Below are 20,411 nucleotides of genomic sequence, written 5' to 3' on the forward strand. Positions count from 1 at the left end.
ACCTGGTCACCTGCTGAAATCCTTGGTTGATGGCTGTTGTTTATTTCTTCTAAATGGGGGGGGGGGGGTTGCTGCTTCAGTTTACTTAGACCAGGGGTAGTCAAACTGCAGCCCTCCAGATGTCCATGGACTACAATTCCCAGGAGCCCCTGCCAGCGAATCCTGGGAATTGTAGTCCATGGACATCTGGAGGGCTGCAGTTTGACTACCCCTGACATTACACTGCCTGCGTCCTGCCCCAAATGTTTGCGGGGGGGGTCCACTTTTTAATAGCATTGCACATCCTTTGCAAATAGATCATCCCAGGTTCTATTCTAAGCAACTCTAGTTAAAGCAAAGGTCCCCAATATGATGCCTGTGCATGCATTAAATCATAGAGCCATGGAGTTGGAAGGGGCCATACAGGCCATCTATTCCAACCCCCTGCTCAGTGCAGGATCAGCCTAAGGCATCCAGAATAAGTCTCTTCCCAGCGGCTGCTTGAAGACTGCCAGTGAGGGGGAGCTCACCCCCTCCTTAGGCAGCCGATTCCACATGCCGTGCACCAGTGTACATCCCAGTACCCACTTCCTGCTTTCCCAAAGGAAAGAGGCATGCACACTTTTAAGCCTTCCAAAGGTAGAGAGTGTTGCATTTCAGGCCAGGCTCATAGGCGTAACTGTGTTAATTTACAGAATTTCCCCCTTCTAAGCCCTTTGACTGCATTGGACATAGAAGGGGGTCAACTCTGTTTAAGATTTGCAGTGTTATAACACAATATTTGGATTCCACCTTTTTGCCACTGAGCCAGTGTCACCACCACAGCATCGGTAGCCGTGGCATATGAATGGCATCTCCACATTCTGATGCCACTCACTTCTGCTGGGGCCTTGACCCTTTCTCTTCCCCTCTGCCCCTGCATGGTCCATTTGCCCTCCTTTCCTTTACAAGCTCTATTGTGACAATGTCCTGACCTGAATAGGCAATTTTGACCCCGTTAGATCTCAAAATCTAAGCAGGACCAGCCCTGGCTGGCATTTGGATGGGAGACCTCCAAGGATTTGGGCAGGGTTCTTCCGAGGAACACTAGGGGGTCATGACGTAGAGGCAGGCAATGGCAAACCACTTTTGAATATTCCTTGCCTGGCTGTCAGACAATCCTCTGATTTCTTGGCTACACAACACACAGACCATACGACTAGAAGAAGAAGAAGAGTTGGTTCTTATATGCCGCTTTTCCCTACCCGAAGGAAGCTCAAAGCGGCTTACAGTCGCCTTCCCTTTCCTCTCCCCACAACAGACACCCTGTGAGGGAGGTGAGGCTGAGAGAGCCCTGATATCACTGCTCGGTCAGAACAGCTTTCTCAGTGCCGCGGCGAGCCCAAGGTCACCCAGCTGGCTGCATGTGGGGGGAGTGCAGAATCGAAGCCGGCATGCCAGATTAGAAGTCCACACTCCTAACCACTACAACAAACTGACTAATAAATCTATCTACTGTAACACTATAGCACAGATCAGCAGGGAAAGAGGAAAAAACACTTTAAATAGCTTCCCGTGGGAGGAAACAGTGCGATGCAGTGAAATCGGACACTCTGCTCCTCTTCTTCCTAATGGTGATGAAAGGGAGGGTCCACCTAGATCAAGCTTTCTCAACCAGGGTTCCTTGAAACCCTGGGGTTTCTTGACGGCCCTGGTAGGGTTTCCCAATGGATGGGAGTTTAACTTTTTATATATTTTTTGTATCGGATGATATGATCATATATGGTCGTGTTGATCCACCCACCCCTCCCCAAATGGCCAATGATGGGCCTGGAGAAGTGGGAAGGGGAGGGGCCCCAGGTGGGTGTGTCTACAGCTCTGCTTCCCAACCATATTCTGTACAATTATATTCATGCACCCTTTGAATGCAGTTGTTATTTTTCCTTCCACACAAGGAAAAATCTGGAAGCAACTTAAAAATAGCACTCAAAGTGTCAGGCATTAAACGATATACATTCCCGCTAAAATCTAACAGTGGGGCAAACATGCAAACATAACAAAATGAATGACCCTCTAGCAGTGTCCGTGGATCCTGAAAGCGGCATAGTATTGAAAACAGGGAAACGAAAGCATTAAAATCCAGATTGCAGCCCATGACTGGCTCAGTGTGATTTCTAAAACAGCAGCAGATCTAGTCCTAGAGGCAAAGCAAGAGGGAGACGAGTGAGGGGAGGGGGAGAGAGTTAGGGAAGGAGGAAAACAAGGATATTTTCCCCGCTCTTAAAATGCGTCTGGGGTTGGCAGCTCATCTTGCATCTGACGGCAAGGAAACACTGAAGATTAAAACTAAACGAGTTTGGGCTATGTGTAATCAGGGGACATATCCCTGTGATTTGCGTGTATAATCTGCCGTGGTGGGATCCCTGCAAAAACTCTGATAATATGAAGCTGCATAGAGTAGCTTGCTGTATACAGCCACACACAGGTTTGGGTTGGAAGGAGCATGCCGTAGAGGCACTTGGCCTGCTCTTAGTTGCAGAACAGCCTTTTCCAGCCTTTTTTGTCCGTGGAGAAGCCCTTGAAATAATTTTTCAGACTTTGAGGAGCCCCGGAACTGATTCAGATGGCCACGCCCCCTGCCACGCCCCCAGAAATGACATCACGACCCTGTCTTTACTAGTAGGATAGCTGCTCTGCCTCATGTAGGCCAGAAAGAAGGGCAGGAGCTGAGAAGACAACCCAGACCACCTGCCCCCCCCCCCAAAAAAAACCATGCCACTTCCGATCTCCCCTTTCAGAACTCCTGCAGACTCTCAGGGGTCCACGAACCCCTGTTTGGGAATTCCTGCTGTAAAATAAAGGAAATAAAGTATTTTTATTTTAACTTTTAATTCTTCATTTGCTATCTGATTTAAAATTTAAAACGACTGCACGTTTTACATGCTGTTGTACACCTCCATGAGCTGGGCAGCCAGGAGGGTGACATAAAAATCAAATAAATAAATAAAGACTAGGGCCTGGTTGATCCAGGTACCAATCCCTACTGCAGGTGTTCTCAACTTTTTCACCGTTGAGAAACTCTTAAAACATTCTTCAGGCTTTGGGAAACCCAAGAAGTGGCACAATCATGCAGAATATGGTTGGGAAACATAGCCATGTACACGCCCACCTGGGTCATGTCTGACCCTTGGGGTGACGCCCTCTAGCGTTTTCATGGCAGACTCAATACGGGGTGGTTTGCCAGTGCCTTCCCCAGTCATTACCATTTACCCCACAGCAAGCTGGGGTACTCATTTTCCCGACCTCGGAAGGATGGAAGGCTGAGTCAATGTTGAGCCGGCTGCTGGGACCGAACTCCCAGCCTCATGGGCAGAGCTTTCAGACTGCATGTCTGCTGCCTTACCACTCTGTGCCACAAGAGGCTCAGCACCTGATAAATGTTTAAGTAATTTAAAAATATATATTAAAATGACTTAACCCCTGCCCATTCAGGAAACCCTTCCAGAGCTGATTGAACTCTCTGACTTCCTTCAAACCCACGGATCTAACAGGTGTCAACTCTTCTAACCCATGCTGTTTCTTAAATCTCCTCGCCTACTTTGAGCCCTGGTATGGAGGGGGGGGGTGAAACTTGGCACAAATATGCATTCCTGTCTTTCCCCTTAACAGGGCTTAAAGCAGCTCAAGACAACTTGTTTAATCAGGGAAGAGGGGCAAGGAGAAATGTTTACCCTTCCCAGGCACTGTGACCCAAATCCATATCAGCCTTCCCCACCCTTAGCCTTGTGCTTGCTTCCCCCCCCCCCAAATTACACATTGGGAAATCTAATCACAGATCCTCATCATCCGGTGTGCTTTGGCCCTCATAAGTATCTCCTTCCTTCCTTCCTTTCCCCCCTTATTTCAGCGAGGTATTTTTAGATTATGAATCAAACCCATTTGCATAAACACATCTGCTGGAGGTTTGGCATAGAAATAACCTTTATGATCTTCCCTTTTGATCCCGCTGTCTCCTGGGACATGGGGCCCTTGCAATCACTCCCTCTCGACTTCCCCCCACCCCAATCATGACAAAAGAGAGAGAATAAAAGGGTAATTTGTGCAACCAATTGCTTCTCCATCACTTCAGTTACGTGGCTGCCGTACATCTTCTGCTCGCCAGAGTTTAAGGGAGGAAGTGGAATTTCATGATGGTGAGAGTTTAAACAAAATGGTGGCAGGATCTAAACAGGGTCCTGCCAACTTCGGGTTTTAGAGGATGAAGCAAGAGTTAAAGCATCTCCTGGTTTGGATTTGACGGAGGAAGCAAACCGTCTCCCCCACCTGCATTTTCCACCTTTTAGGGGAAATACAAGCTATAAGAAAGTAGTCTGGGGGAAGGGAGGAAGGTTCGGTTTCCCCTTTCTGCCCATCTGTGCTGTGCTTGATTTAAATCTGCTTGCTGCTTTGTAGGGTGTCTGTAGCCAAACCAGTTCTACCCGATTACATCTGCGGGTTTGGTAGACACGTACTCCTGAGTTCTTCAAAAACACGGCTCTTTTATTGAAGGAAACACCAAGCAACATCAACAATACTGAACAAGGAACAAGGGAGTATGGCAATCCAATGTCCTTCTGGGGGACCTCCAGGCCACAGCTGGAGATTGGCAACCCTCAGTGAGGGAACTGCTGTAGGAATACAAGATCTAAGCAGTCCCATCCTTCCAGCCACCAATTCCACCTACCTCCCCCTCTTTTAATAATAACAATAACAATAAATCCTTTATAACCCATCCTCCCTGAGGGCTCAGGGAGGCTACAATAAAAATAATAATAAAATAACAAAAGGTTAATGTTATACCCATAACATTAAAATTATAAATGAATTTGCATTCCAGTTTCAAATACATTCATTCCAAACATCACATCCTTTCCTCTGACAAGAGGGTGATGTAAACAAAAATGTAACATTTTGGTGATGATTTAACTGATGTTTTGAGCAGGGAGGCTAGAATTTCGATATTTTTTCTGGCCTCAACTCTAGGCCTGGCAAAACAGCTCCGTTTCCCTGCCCCTACCGAACTGTCCTGGGTTCCCCTGGGCCCTGATCCCCTCAGGTAGAGCATCCCAGGCCCCTCTCTGGGCTGGAGATCTTGAGTAAATTTTGCTCGCTAGCGTTGGGGGGCCCAAGGAGGAGACTCTCCTACAGATATGAAGGTCCCAGACTAGAAGGTCTGGGAAGGTCTGGGTAGGTCTGGGTAGACAAGATGGAAACGTCACATGTTTGTGTACGCATGCCTTGGTCAGTGGCGGGCAGATACGGTGGAACCTGACTATTCCCGCCAGCATCTGACGGCCGGAACAAAACTCCTCAAGCCAGAATTTAAGGAGTCTGGACTGTGGCTTGAAAGCATACCATGAAATATCGATGCCTGGTCTCTCTAGCTGTCAGCCCATATGGAAAACCACAATTCTTTCACCCAGCGGTAGCTTGGGGGCCTGTATCATCATTCCAAGTGCTAAGAAAGACTTGGGGAAGATGCTAAATTCTGAAAGCAGTTCGGTTTGTTTTGTTGCTGTTGTTTCTCCCACTTCTCACAACTGAACCCATCGTGGCGAGGGTTGCCAACTCTGGGATGGAAATTCCTGGAGATGCGGGGGTGGTGCCTGGGGGGTAAGTTTGAGGAAGGAAGGAAGCTCAATAGGGATATAATGTACCCTGCAAGGGGAACTGGTCTCTGTGTTCTGGAGATTAGTAGTTATTCCATGAGGTCTCCAGGGCCCCCTGGAGTGAGCAGTTCTTAGGGTGGTCTCCCTCTGACTCTGTGTCTAGAAAATTTGATATCCCTGCTGCTGTGAAACACTGTTAATGCGTCCCATCTCAAAAGAAGCTGCCTGCTCTGTCTCTGCATGCTTCACTGTTCTTTCCAGCCATGCTTCTTTCTAAGCAGCCCTCATTTCGGGCCAAAAGAACCTGCAGTTCTCTCTCTCGAATTCTCTCTCTCTTTCTCTTGCACACACTCTTTCCTCTCCCTCTCTCTTTCTCTTGAATTCTCTCTTGCATATTCTCTCTTTCTCTCTCACCTTCTTTCTCTCTCTTTCTCTCTCTCGCTCACTCGCTTTCTGTGTGTGTCCCATTTGGATTGTCTCATCCAGCTTTGTGAAAGGCTCCCTCAAAAGCAAAAACAGCACAAAAGGGCTGTGTTGCATCATGTGCTGCAGATGGGATGGGAGGCTGCGGAATATGAATTTTTGCCTCCGTCGGATTGGGGAGGGGTTGCGGGAGGGCCTACCTAGCACAGGAAGAGAGGGAAATCGCAAGAGGAGGATCCCATCCCGGGTTCTTTATATCCCAGCCAAGTTGTCTCCGATTGCCATTCAAGCTGTTTCCTTTGGAGCTTTATATGCCTGCAGCAACCTAATTCTACCGGCTGACAAAGAGAGCTAGATTAGGCATTTAATCACATTTTGTCCATAAAACCTTTATTTATTTATTTTTCCTCTTATCTGCGCACATTAAACACACCATCCAGAGGAAACGCTAAGCCACAAAGGTACTGGGCGGGGGGCCAGCAGCAAAAAATTGAAATGTCCTGGCTTTTACACCTGATTGTATATTTATGAATCTGACAAGGTTCTCTTGTGAATTGTCACTCAAGGGGAGCAATACAGACATCTTGTTGTCAGCCTTCCATATCCCTTTGCAGGAAAGGAAATGAGCACAACTTATTTTGCTCAAGTCCATGATTAGGTGCTGTAAATTAAGAAAGCATTGTGCCTGATTTCGACTCTCTTCCCCCCTGTTTAAATTTAATTGATTCCCCTCTGATTTCCTCAATCTGCCTCCATCTAGAAGGCTACTTCTAGCTGGGAGTAAATGCCTCCCCTTTTCAAGAACGGGTGTACACTGGCTCAAGATCCTTTTCTCTTTCTCTCAGAACAGCAACCCAAGGCCGTATCTTGGGAGGGGAGGATGTGATTATTTCTCCAATGCACCATTGTTTTTAGTCCGTTCACTGGTTCTGCATGCTGGCTGCTTCCACAGTGGAGCATGAACATGCACCCTTCTCAAGGTAACTGCAGCAAGTGATGTGGGGGCAGGTAGGCACTATTATACCCGTGGGTTCTTGGAAAGAGACCAGGCTACTGAGCAAACAAATAGCTCTTTATTGGTGATCTCAGCAGTGGATACATGTTGTAGCAGGCAACAAGAAGACCAAAGAATGCCCCCCCTCCCGAAAACCCCAACATATATGCAAGTGGCAAACAAAAGAGCTTCCCGTCAGTGCGCACCATCGGCTCAATTGAACTTGATTGATCGAAACCAATTGGATCCAACAGTCAGGATCCCCTTTGAGGCTCGGAGGTAGCAGATCCCTGCGGTGTGAAAGCTGCCCCTGTGGGTGAGTTCTCTACCAGGGGGCCTCCAGCCTGCAGCCTTTCCAGGTCCTTGGGGGAGGGATAGGCCATCCACAGAGTTCTTCCACCCCACCTCCCTAATCTAGAGCCCATTGTATTCCTAAATCCAGCAGGCTTGCCCCCTAGTAATTTTATGAGCCTCTATCATGTCATCCCCCCAGTTGTCACTTTACTAAATTGAAACGTCCCAGTTTTGACAGCGGTGCAGGCTTTCTGGTGCTTCGTGATGGTTTATGGCTGATTATTCCTGGTCTTCTTTATATTTCACAGTGTTAATTGATTGCATTTATCGGCCACATTGTCGTAAGCTGCCTTCAGGACTCGGGGAAAAGCCGAAAGGCAAGAACAAAGTGTGCTATGTGAAAATAAAAGAAAGGCTACAGGACCGAAAGCACCGGAGCTGGCCTGCCAGAAAGGGAAAGAGGATCTCAGCAGATACCAATGCCCCCTGCCCCATGGTAGCCAAACTTGATGCGGTGCCCACAGACTCCATAGAGAGAGTGTTCGCAGTGGAGGCTAAGGCACCATCACGGAGGATCTGAACTCGGGACTCCCAGGGCTTATCCCACCATTCTAGCTACTGCCCCATAGAGTTCAGCTGGAAGAAGCTGACTTGGCTTTAGCAGTTTTGCAGTTCTCTTAGCAAGCAATTCCAGGTTCGCTGGTAAGAAATTCAGCCTCTCCTGTTTCCCCAAGTGATGACCACAGCATGCCAGAGATGCAGAGATGCAGAGTGCCAGAAAGGGCCTCTCCCCCAGCACACAGGCTTCCTTTTCATGGAGGAGGAAAGGAACGGGTTTCTGATCTATTGCACCCCGTCTCCTAAATTGGGAGGGTCAGGGCAAGGTCTCAGAAATGCATTGCTCTCCCTGCCCCCTCTCCCCTGCCTCTCTGACCAGATGTGAGCCTGCAGTTCCCAAATCCCAACTCCAAATCAAGCCATTCATGGCGTGGTCGTGATAGAACCAGGAGTGGTTTGAGGCAGGGGTAGTCAACCTGTGGTCCTCCAGATGTCCATGGACTACAGTTCCCATGAGCCCCTGCCAGCAAAAGCTGGCAGGGGCTCATGGGAACTGTAGTCCATGGACATCTGGAGGACCACAGGTTGACTACCCCTGGTTTAAGGATTTGCGGGGTTCCTAGCATCAGAGCTAGGCCTAGCCTGCACACATAGGATAATGCACTTTCAATGTGCTTTGGCAGCTGGATTTTCTTGTGCGGAACAGGAGAATCTCCTTTGAAAGTGCATTGAACATGCATTACCTATTGTGTGCAGACTAGTTTCAGGATTTATGGGGCCCTGGCAGAATACAATTGCAGTGGGAGCAGCTAGACTGGGTGTGGAGGGGGCCTCCCACAGTGGAAAGGGGTGTCATGTCGAGTGTCCCTAAAGAGGGAAAGGGGAAAGTGAGAGGCTATGAACCAGAGGTGGGGGGACACAATGCAGGGCCCCTGGAAGCGTGGGGCCTGTAGTACGTGCAATATGTGCTTACATTGATAAACCAGCCCTGGATAGAACTGGCCAAGCCGCACGCTTGTGGGTGACTTTCTGGCTCTCAGACAGCGCGTTCGATGGGATGGCTGCAGCGGTGAAGAATAATCTTTCCTGTTTCCAAGCAACCGCACAACAGAGACTTAGCTACTTCTGGTTCAACTCTGGACTGGCGGGGAGGGGGGGTCCTCATGGTCACACCCTGCTGCTATGCTTATTGGAGCTTATTGGAGCTTCTCGGAGTGTGATTAGCAGCTGCAGGTCCCCCAATTTAGACAGGCAGCAAGGTGCAAGAAGAGTGGGGAGTTAACCCTTCCCCCTTTAAAGTTTTCCTGTTGTTGATCACCTCTCTGGAATGATCATTTGCTCAGCCGGGGAGAAACATGCAAATTTTCACCATAGAGGTGCCAAGGCGTGCGTTGCCAGGCTGTTCCTACAGCTCATCACGACCAATTCCACAGGCAGTTCAAGTGGTGTGTCACTCTAATCCAGAGGTGGCCAAACTGGCTCTCCAGATGGCTCTCCAGAGCCATCTTGGTGTAGTGGTTAGGAGTGCGGACTTCTAATCTGGAGACCCGGGTTCGATCCTGTACTCCCCCGCATGCAGCCAGCTGGATGACCGTGGGCTCACCACGGCACTGATAGGGCAGTTCTGACCAGGCAGTAATATCAGGGCTCTCTCAGCCTCACCCACTTCACAGGGTGTCTGTTGTAGGGAGTAGAAAGGGAAGGGGATTGTAAACCGCTTTGAGACTCCTGGTAGAGAAAAGTGGCATATAAGAACCAACTCTTCTTCTTCTAGAGAGATCAATTCTCCTTAGCATTATACTCCACTTAGGTCCCTCCCTGCCCAAAACCCCCTCCTTTCCCAGCTCCACCCACAAAGGCTCCAGGAATTTTCCAGCCCAAAGCTGGCAACCTAGTGGCAATAGCAGCCAATGAAACATGGACTGGGTGAATGGATGCTGTCCTCCTCCCAAGTCCTGCACCACCACCAGGGCAGGGGCACAGTTTTGCACACAGCCCCATGAGAGTAGCCCCACAGGACCAAGGAGTACGGTTCCATTGCAAATTCAGAAGGAGAGGAGCCAGGCATGACCCTCTACCCCAAGTCCCGTAATAGCGAGAGCCCTCAGGGATTGCAAGGTGCTCCAGGGCCCTGGATGAGTGTGAATGACAGAATGGCAGAGGCAGAAAGTCTCTAGAAAATTGGAAAGGATGGGTGAAATGCAGTGAGGGATGAGCCCTGCTGCAAGACATATTGGCTACTCGTTCTCAAAAGAAGCAGGGGAACGGAATTGAAAGCATGAAATACCAAGTCCCAGGCCTCATCGGAAAGGTGGGTGGGATATAATTGCCCTTCGGCGCACCTGCCCATCACCGAAACGCATCAATTGGAAGGGAGACCTCTGAGACGCCTGCGCTGGCAAGAGCGACCTGCAGCTAATCAAAGGGAGAATATTGCTCTGCAGCCTGAAAAAGGCAGTTTTCAAAAGCCCCCCGGAGATGCTGGTTAAGACTGAAAGACAGAGGGAGGCTGAATTAGATTTAGCACAAAGGTCTGAATTTTGCTTCTGGCCTGTTTTGTTGTGGGTTTAGTTCTAAAAAGTGGGCAACTCACGGCCTGCCAGCCAAACTTTGTTCCTTATTTCCTGTTGAAACAAATGATCCAGTATTAATATTGCTGCAGACAACTTGGGTGCCTCAAAGATCAGCAGGTAACATTCAACAGGTACAGTTGGAAAGTCTGCTGCTTAAAAACAGGCAATAGCCCTTTTAGACTAGAGTAAGGGTAGTCAACCTGTGGTCCTCCAGATGTTCATGGACTACAATTCCCATGAGCCCCTGCCAGCATTTGCTGGCAGGGGCTCATGGGAATTGTAGTCCATGAACATCTGGAGGACCACAAGTTGACTACCCCTGGACTAGAGTACTGCAATGTACTCTCCATGGTGCTGCCCTTGAAGAGTGTTTGGAAATGTCAATTGGTACAGAATTATACAGCCAGGATGCTGAATGGTGTGGACTGTAGGGACAATCATCCAGTTTTGGTTCATCTTCACTGGATTCATTTCTGGGCCCAGTTCAAGATGCTGAGTACTTTTGGGGGTTGCGTCACGTTCCTTCAATGACCTCTCTCTTTTGTGTCCTACATTTTCAGTGCTGGATATTATACGTGTTTTGTTGGAGGGCTTAATTGGTTTTATCATAAGATAACGTTCTGCATTTAGTTATTAAGTTTAGGAACTAAAATTTAGGAACTCCCCAATTCTGTTTCAGTTTTTTTGAGCCACAGTGCAAGAGAAAGCTTTTCATCTGTTTCCTCACAACCTGCTCAGGGTTGTCATCCAGGAAGTTATGAGGGGAGTGTCTAAAGGTGGAGGGGGGTGGGGGGAATGGCATCATGTGACAGTCCGTTTATGCACTGAAGGTTTCATGCTGGGCTGCAGGCTGGAGTTTTGCAGGTTGCCCCACCTCTTCCTGCACCCAAATGGTGGAGCATTTGGCCCGATTCGCCTCATCCACCCCCCATTTGTGCTCCTGCATGGGAGCTGGGGCAGTGAAGTTCCCAGTGCATAAATGGTCACACTGTGACATGATGTTCTAAGAATTCCCTAAAAATCTGGTTAAAAAAATCATAGAGAAGTCATAAGGAAATCCTAGAGAATTGTGCAATGCTTCCCCCCTTCCTGTTTTGTCCCGCCATTCCATTAAGCAGGAGATAATACAGCAAGGGAAGGAAGTTGCATGATGCTGTTAACCTGCCAAAACTGGCCATTTGATATCCAAGTTGGAATGGCAGTTACGTTTGCAAGGAGTTCTTTTAGTAGGCAAATAACTTCATCCCTGAATTATCCACCAACTGGGTTTCCCCTGCTTTGATGTTATCTTTCCTATGTCTGGTTTGATCATGAGTTCTTTTTTATTGGGGGGAGGAGGGGGAAAATACTAATCCGAGCACCTTTGCATGCCATGTGGAAAAGAAGGTGTGTACCATCTGCTCCATTTCCCTTGCCAAAGCCATGTGCCTCCACAGTGTTTGGTCAGGGTTTTTCAAAAATCAGCAATGGCTAGATTGCTACAGCATGACAACAGTAGAATGACCTGTTGACACCATCTCCTAGTACCTTGAATGCACAGTTTTCATTCTCCCCCTCTCCTGCCAAGAAAGATATATCTCCAACCCATTTTTGTGGCAGAGGTATAAGAAGAACGGCTCATTACTTTGTGAGGTTCGATCAGCGGGAACAAGGTTTTCGGTGTGTGTTTCTTTTTTTAACACACAGTTTAGAATGTTTTCCCTAATAAACCTACAGCAGTTCCCGGTGCAGGTTTTGTCACCCTAGGTTTGAGCAACAGACCAATAGCAGCGGGTGGTACTTTACAAGGGAAAAAGGGTAGCCAAATAATACTTTAAGTTAAAGCGACCAGGACGGTGGGGGTTTGTGGGGCTACTGGTTGGTTTCCAGGATTCATCGTTCGCTTTCAGACTATCAAGTGTGACTGCTCTGGAAAGAGCTCGGAGCTATTCCCTCAAGTCGGCAAGCAATTATTGATGACAATAATTGTTCTCCAATCCCATCAAAGGCTACCTTTACGTCAACCCCGTATTCCTTCTCACGGAATCCCAGAGCTTCTCAGAGTCCTAAAATGCTGGTAATCCCTTTGGGTCAGGCTCTTGGGATATCAGTGGGATAGGAGTTTTTTTCCCCCCCCCCCTCTCGTACACTTTCATGTTTGTGATGGGGAAGCATTTGCAATTTAATATGAACGATTATTCTAATCTTAAAGGAGAGGATTATCACAAAGCTCCCTGCAGGAAACGCAATCAAGGAGAAATGCCCAAAGCCGGTCCCTCCCCAGGTACTGCAGGAGGCACCAACCCTTTGATGGAAAATTGGGGAACATGCTTGGTTAATCAACTGGTCTTGGAAGCTGAGCGATAAAAGTTTGCTACGAGAAAATGTGGTAGTTTAAGACTGCCCCAAAGCCTCTTGTGCGAACCTTAAAGCCCACCTTCCCATCCAAAAGCAGTCTCCTTCAAACAGGGTGGGGGGGCTTGGGGGTGCCTAGTGGACAAGGGAACTAACAGGATTCAGAAGCTGTTATCTTTCCAGCTTAAGAACTGGCATAGCTTATAAAACAGAACATTGAGTAGCCCAGGGAGTCCTGCATTGAATCTTTTCTCAGCCATGAAGCTCATTAGGGGGCTTTGGGCCAGAAACTGCTTATCCTACCATGCAGGGGTGTTGTGAGGATAAAACAGGAAGGTGGGGAGTACATTGCACCAAACTCCACAGACAGCAGACGGGATTGCAACCCAACCAATAAACAGAAACGTAAATGAGCAAAGATTAGGAACCCTGCCCCCAAGGAGCTTACATTTTCTTGAGAGCAAGCAGGGGGAAAACTGGAATAGGAGGGAAGTAATAAGAACGGCGAACGAGAGAAAGATGAGCAACTGAATTTATGTGTTCATGCACTTTGTCTTAATTGCAAGTGGAGATGGAGCAATCAAGCTGAAGGCTTCAAGGGAAATGGAAGTTTTGCAGATAGATCTGAGAGGCAGAATGGTTTTGTTATCTCGGGAGGCACTTACAGGCGTAGTGGGAATGAGCAGAGCTGAACTATGCAATATGTTGCTCTGGAGGTCCAGTCAGAATCCCCCTGGCCTGGCTTGCGGTCTCCCCAGCCCCATGGCAACTGCAGGAAACTGATTTTCCCAGGTACTGCACTGGGAATCGAATCAGATCAGGGCTGCCATGATGTGGGAGAAGGGATTTCAACCTCTCCTGGCCCCAGGGGTGCTTTTTGCTGTGCCGGGGAATTACACTTGCAGGATTCAGAGCAATGTGTCATCCAGTAAAGTCCAAAGAAAGCTGTGGCCATGAGTTACATGGATCCATGTCTACGGCTAAGCACTAGTCGATCAGAGTTCCAATTCAGCTTTTGTTTTAAGGATGCCAGCCTCCAGGGGGCACCTGGGGATCCCTGAGGATTACAGCTCTTCTCCAGACTACCGAGGTCAATTCCCCTGCAGACAATGGGTGCTTAGGAGGGTGGAGTTTGATGGCCTTGAACCTCACAGAGATCCCTGTCCTTCACTGGCTCCCCAGAGCTCCAGGATTTCCCACCCTGGATCTCACAACCCTCCCCTTCCCACCCACCCCCCCATCCCCAACCGGTGCCCAGGGAGGACCTGGCAAACCTACTTAGTGCAGAAATGGGGAATCTGCAAAGTGAAGCCCACAGATAGCCTCTGAAAAAGGCAGGGAGAGAGTCTTGTTGCTTTGAACCTCAGAAGTAGAATCTGCAGCTTGGCTAGGAGCTTCTCATCAAACGTATACAATTTGATTCTTTTTGTTTCGTTTCATTCTCCTCCTTTTCCCCCCTTTCAGATATGCTCACTGTTTTCATCCCCTATGTGATTAATCCCATTTGGCTTTGTGTCATTCATTTATTTTCATTGCCGTGGTTTTCCATTGGGAACCCATTTCCAGCTGTAACTGTATTGTTTGGGCATTACAACTATGCAATATCCAGACACTCCCAGGGGTCCTCTCTGCCAAATTGTGGCTGCTTAAAAGTAGAGGTCCCAGCTTTGTAGACAATTAAACGGCAGACACATCTGGGGGAGAGCATCTTTGCTTGCCATCCAAGTGAGAGGAAATACAGTCTTCTTTCTTTCCCTATGGATACTGCCTGCCAACTTTCAGTCAAAGGCTCCCAGGTTAATAAGGCTAATTCAACCTTTCTCAACCGTATTGAGAAATCCCTGAAACATTCTTCAGGCTTCGAGAAACCCCAGAAGTGACATCAGCAGGCCACGCCTCCCTGCCATGCCCCCAGAAGTCACATGTCACCAGAAGTGACATCATCCAGACACTCCCACTGGATGTGACATCATGCCACGCCTACAATGCTGTCAAATTAAATGTAATGGACTCCAGAGAGGTAGGTGAGGCTGAGAGAGCCCTGATATCACTGCTCGGTCAGAACAGCTTTATCAGTGCCATGGTGAGCCCAAGGTCACCCAGCTGGCTGCATGTGGGGGAGCGGGGAATCAAACCTAACTCACCAGATTAGAAGTCCGCACTCCTAACCGCTACACTAAGGGTCCCCATGTGCCGGTTCACCATGCAATGTGACAGTTGGCTGGTGGAGACATTGCTAGTCTCTGGTTCTACATCCTCATATACTCAGATCTTCCTGGCCTCAACAGTAGACCCGGCGAAAGAGCTCCGTCTTACAGGCTGAATGCTGGAAGCTCCCCCAGGGCCCTCAGCTCTTTTATATGACAGATATAAAACCTCCATAGCTTTCTCCCCCCTTTCTTCTCCAAGAAGCTTGTTTGTGTAATTCTGGACTTTAGAATTGGGGGGGAGATGCTAAGTTAAAGAGCACTTTCCCATAGGATACTTTTCTTTAGTGGCCTCATGAATCCTTCAGATGAATAAATAACCCATGAACCTTGTTTCTACCGTATCGTTTTACTGGGACTTATAAAATACAGAGGAGATTGGCTGATTTACAGTGCCTTAAACGAGTAATTCCCAATTTGCCTCAGGAGAGCTGCCCGTCCACCACGAGAAGGAGTCGGATGCAATAATTAAACCCTCGTGTTGCACCTTCCCACAGGGGAGGGCTGCTTCTCAGGCTTCCCAGGTCCACCTGGCTCGGGTGGGAGATGGGAAAAGGTTGCCAAATCTTGGAGGTTTGTGGATGGGGCATGGGGAAGACAGGGATCCCAGTGAGGTATGGTGCCCTAGAGCCTGTCCTTCAAAGCATCTATTTTCTCCTGGGGGAAACCACTCTCCGTAGAGAGAGCGGTTGACTGTAGTGGTTAGGAGCCCGGACTTCTAATCCGGCAATCTGGGTTTAATTCCCCTCTCCCCTACATGCAGCCACCTGGGTCACCTTGGACTCGCCACAGCACTGATAAAGCTCTTCTGCAGGAAAGGGAAGGCGACTGTAAGCTGCTTTGAGCTTCCTTCGGGTAGAGAAAAGCAGCATATAAGAACCAACTCTTCTTCTTCTTCTAGTCTGGAGATGAGCTGTAATTCCAGAGGATCCCCAGGTCTGACCTGGAAGCTGGCATCCCTACTGATTGCTGTGCCTCTGCGTGATCTCCTGCCCTAGCTTTCCTTCTGCTGTTGAGTAGTTCTGTTCTCTCTCTGCATGACTGGATCAGTCACACCTGATGCAAAGACGCAGCAAAATTATCCTTCCTCAGAGATCACCAGTTGCATCTCTGCATGAGTCATTGTTCTGGCCTTCCCTGTTTCTAGTCAGGAGGCAGGCCCAGAGACGTTGCATGCAATAATAGAGGAGCTCCACTGAGGGCAAATAATAGTCTTTTACTCACAGTAGATCGATTCCCACTGAATCGATTAATCTGAATCACCTATAGTGTACTTTTGATTCAGCTGAATAGATTTGGATATAGTCACATCCATTCAGCACCATTGGTTTTGAGTCCATAGGGATTTTCCCTTTTCTGTCTTTTCCAGGATGGGGGGGAGGGTTGATGTAGAGGCACCAAACTTGCTGCCACTGTGGGAGCCTCTCCTCAAAAGAACCCGCAAGTTGCAAAAAAATTGAACCATGTGGTCCAATTATAAGGGCATCCAAAGAGCATTGACCTGCTGTCGTGCAGGTTATTCGAATCCATTGTTGCTGGTTTTCATGTGCATTGTATTACCTGCACATCTGGAAAATGCTGTGGCTGCACAACAGAAAAGTGGTATGTTTTATATAAATAAGTAATGCTTCCGGGGGCTAGGGACCAAGCCTTTTATGGAAAGGCGGAGGGACTTGGGAATGTTCAGCCTGGAGAAGAGGAGGCTGAGAGGAGACATAATTGCTCTCTTTAAGTATTTAAAAGGTTGTCACTTGGAGGAAGGCAGGGAGCGGTTCCTGTTGGCAGCGGAGGAGAGGACCCGCAGTCATGGCTTTAAACTATGTGGAGAATGAAACCAGCTAGATGGAGGGGTGGGGATTCCCAGTCATAGCAGTGGAATCACCTGCCTAAGGGGGTGATGAGCTCCCCCTCCCTGGCAGTCTTCAAGAAGTGGCTGGGCAGATTCTTATCCTGGATGCTTTAGGTTGATCCTGCACTAAGCACGGGGTTGGACTAGATGGCCTTTATGTCCCCTTCCAACTCCATGATTCTGTGATTCTATGGTTTGAAATAAATAAGACGGTATGTTGGGGAAATAATAAAGTACTTTTTCCCCTGAGGAGGGGACCATATTTACCAAACCTTTTTTTTTACAGCTATACTCAAAACATCTATTGTCTTTTAATGGTACCCAATTTAGAGGCAGCCCTAAATTACGTGGTAACGTATGTCTGGGACTGGTTAACAAATCAGTACCTTCTTCCCAGGGAATTCTGAGAAATAAAATTCAGGCAGCTGGGCTTCTCGACGTGAATCCTCCGGAGCCTCCCTGCATTTCAGTCCCCGGGAAGAACATAAAACTGATCTCAGTTTATATGCTTTGTTCGTAACACACCCCCTATGCAGTTCTAACTCTAACTCAAAGTGTGTCATGGCTACCGTAAGGTGGCCTGTTCCTTTTCCATTGGCTCCAGATGGTCTTTCATATGTCCGTGGAGTCCTAGGGAGCTTACCATTGCCTGCCTAGATGGTCAAGTTTTACTGAAAATGTTTTACAGGAAAACACCTTTGCTTTTCTGTTTCAGTTGCGAGGCACCAAGTAGTTTTCCACTTCCAGATGACAAACGGCCATTGGCGCCACTCCTAGCTGAAGACAGCAGCAGAACCAATGGCTGCGTGAGACTGAAAGACAGCCGGGAGCCAGCCAGGTACAAATCACACAGGTAAGACAATCATATGGATAAAAATGTGGAGCAGAAGTCCATGAATTGCTTTAGGATGCTTTGGGTTGATCCTGCGTTGAGCAGGGGGTTGGACTAGATGGCCTGTATGGCCCCTTCCAACTCTATGATTCTATGATTCTATGGCTTAGCCACCATACATAGGTAGAACGCTATGTCTGAAGCATTGATGCTCTGTATTTTTGATGTTTGCGGGGCAACCGTGGGAGGGCTTCTGGAGCCCCGGCCTCATTGGTGGACCCCCTGATGGCCTCTGGATTTTGAACTCGGGTCTTTTCCATCCTAGTCTGGCCTTCAACCCACTCTTGAGTGTGTGAAGAAAAGCATGAGATCAGTAATCATAGAGTTGGAAGGGACCTCCTGGGTCATCTAGTCCAGTGGTCCTCAACCCCCGTTCCGGGGACCAGGACCGGTCCGTGGATCAGTCGGTACCGGGCCGCAGCTCCTCCTCATCCTCCACTCCAACTGCTGCCTCGGGGACTGCCCTGCCACTCTACTACCAGCTCACTGGTGCTCTCCAGTGGCCACCATGGCTGGGGCTCCCCTCCTCAGTGTGGCACTGTGGAGCTACTGCTGGCAACGCCCCCCAGCGGGCAGCGGGAAGTCAGGGGCACCAGTGGGAAAGCAAGCGGAGCAGGGGCTCAGGCAGTGGTGATGTCCCTCGGCAAAAGACTATCCCCCACCCAGGCCTCAGTAAAATTGTCACATGTTGACCGGTCCCCAGTGATAAAAAGGTTGGGGACCACTGATCTAGTCCAACCCCCTGCACTATGCAGGACACTCACAACCCTATCGCTCATCCACTGTAACCTGCCACCCCCTTGAACCTTCACAGAATCAGCCTCTCCGTCAGATGGCTCTCCAGCCTCTGTTTAAAAATTTCCAAAGATGGAGAACCCACCACCTACGGAGGAAGCCTGTTCCACTGAGAAACCAGTCTATAATATAATAATAATAATAAATATATCCTGGCCTCTCATTCCAAAACATGGACCCTCTAGGCAGGCTGAAACAAGTTACAAACCCCAAAAAACAATGCTACATTAAGAACACAATGATCAATCAGCAAAACAGCCATCTATTTCTCCTTTTGCTTGCATGAATAAAATCAGCCTAATTAAAAGCCCTGCTTGATCAGAGCCACCTTGTACCTTTTGAAATGACCTGAATAAAAGGCTTTGAGAATTAATAAGGCTGGGGGTGAGTCCTAGCAATAGAAATTCATCTGCTTGCATAAACCTTTCTTGTTGCTACCTTTCAAACACGATGTTTTCTGCAGTTTCTTTCATTTAACATTTTAATTTAATAAGCATTTTGCTTAAAAGGTACCCATTTGCACCCACATCTTACCCAGGAGACTATCTAATTGCTCAGTTAATGTATTTTTGGAAAGGACTTCATATACGTGAATCTGCAACCAGGGAGAGACCTAGGTTCCCCATAGCTCCTGAATGTTGCAGGATTTCAGATTGGCTGTTATTTTTAAAACGCTTTATCCAGAAATGCCGGTCTCTCTGTTACAGTAGGTGGTGGTAGTTAAAATGTAGTTCTCACCAGCAAGTGAAGATAATGCATAAGAACAACCCACCCCTGTACGATGGGAGGAGAGCCAGTTTGGTGTAGAGGTTAGGAGTGTGGACTTCTAATCTGGCGAGCTAGGTTTGATTCCCCACTCCTCCTCCACATGCAGCCTGAGCAGTGATATCAGGGCTCTGTCAGCCTCACCCACCTCACAGGGTGTCTGTTGTGGGGAGAGGAAAGGGAAGGCAACTGTAAGGCGACTGTAACTCTGTAAAGAGTTTGTGATTCCTTCGGGTAGAGAAAAGCAGCATATAAGAACCAACTCTTCTTCTTCTTCTTCTTAAAAATCAAGGTTTTTAGCAGACACGGGTTTGATGTAATTTTAACTATTTTAACTCTATTTTTTAAATTATTATGTGTTTAAATTATGCAAACCGTGCCGAGCAGGTAAATATCGGGAGGGATGGTATAGAAATTTAATTATAAATAAATAAGTTTTGGCTTTCACCCGTGTAAATCCATGGGGATTTTAAAAGGAAGTTGTGTTTTGTTCGTTCTATAAAGTATATCTAATATGCATAGCAAAATTTTCTTTGTTCGTTCATCCATCCATCCATCCATCCATCCATCCATCCATCCATCCATCCATCCATCCATCCATTCATTCATTCATTCATTCCACTTATATACAGCCCCTCACTATGACATCTCAGAGCAGTGTACATAGAACAGTGGGAACAAGAGAATACATTGCCACATTTGCAGCAATTTGAAAATGAAAAACACAAACAGTCATAAGCAGTCGACACCAGTCAGAGCCAAAAAACAGTTCACAGAAGCCTTAGGCGAGGGACAGGCTGGGTGTCAGAGTTGCCTGCAATGGGGTCAGGCTGTAGGAAGGCCCCATTGCTGGCCTCACCCAAAAGCCTGGCGGAAGAGCTCTGTCTGGCAGGCCCCACTGAACAATTTGCATTCTGACAGGACCTTGATCTCATTGGGGTGCTCGTTTTAACCGGTAGGGGCCACGGATAAAAAGGCCCTGGTTTCGGTTGAGGTCAGGCGGAATTCTTTTGGGCCAGGGATTACCAGATTGTTGGAGTGGATAAAGCATGATGCTCTTATGGTATAGGCAAGTAGATGGTCCTTAAGGTATGCAGGACCCTGACTGCATATGGCCTTGA

The 20,411-nt window shown here is 48.0% G+C and overlaps 1 protein-coding gene across 2 annotated transcripts in view; it reads left to right on the plus strand.

Annotated features, from left to right (window-relative positions):
- The window catches only part of SRRM4 (serine/arginine repetitive matrix 4), a 126,707-nt gene that overhangs the window by 63,357 nt on the left and 42,939 nt on the right, over nucleotides 1-20,411 (plus strand). For both annotated transcript variants that reach the window (XM_077307771.1, XM_077307772.1), the window contains exon 2: nucleotides 17,554-17,691. In XM_077307771.1, coding sequence (XP_077163886.1) covers nucleotides 17,554-17,691 — 138 coding nt within the window. The remainder of the gene's footprint in view (nucleotides 1-17,553; nucleotides 17,692-20,411) is intronic.

This window comes from Paroedura picta, chromosome 13 (assembly GCF_049243985.1).
Source record: "Paroedura picta isolate Pp20150507F chromosome 13, Ppicta_v3.0, whole genome shotgun sequence".
NCBI classification, from domain to species: Eukaryota; Metazoa; Chordata; class Lepidosauria; order Squamata; family Gekkonidae; genus Paroedura; species Paroedura picta.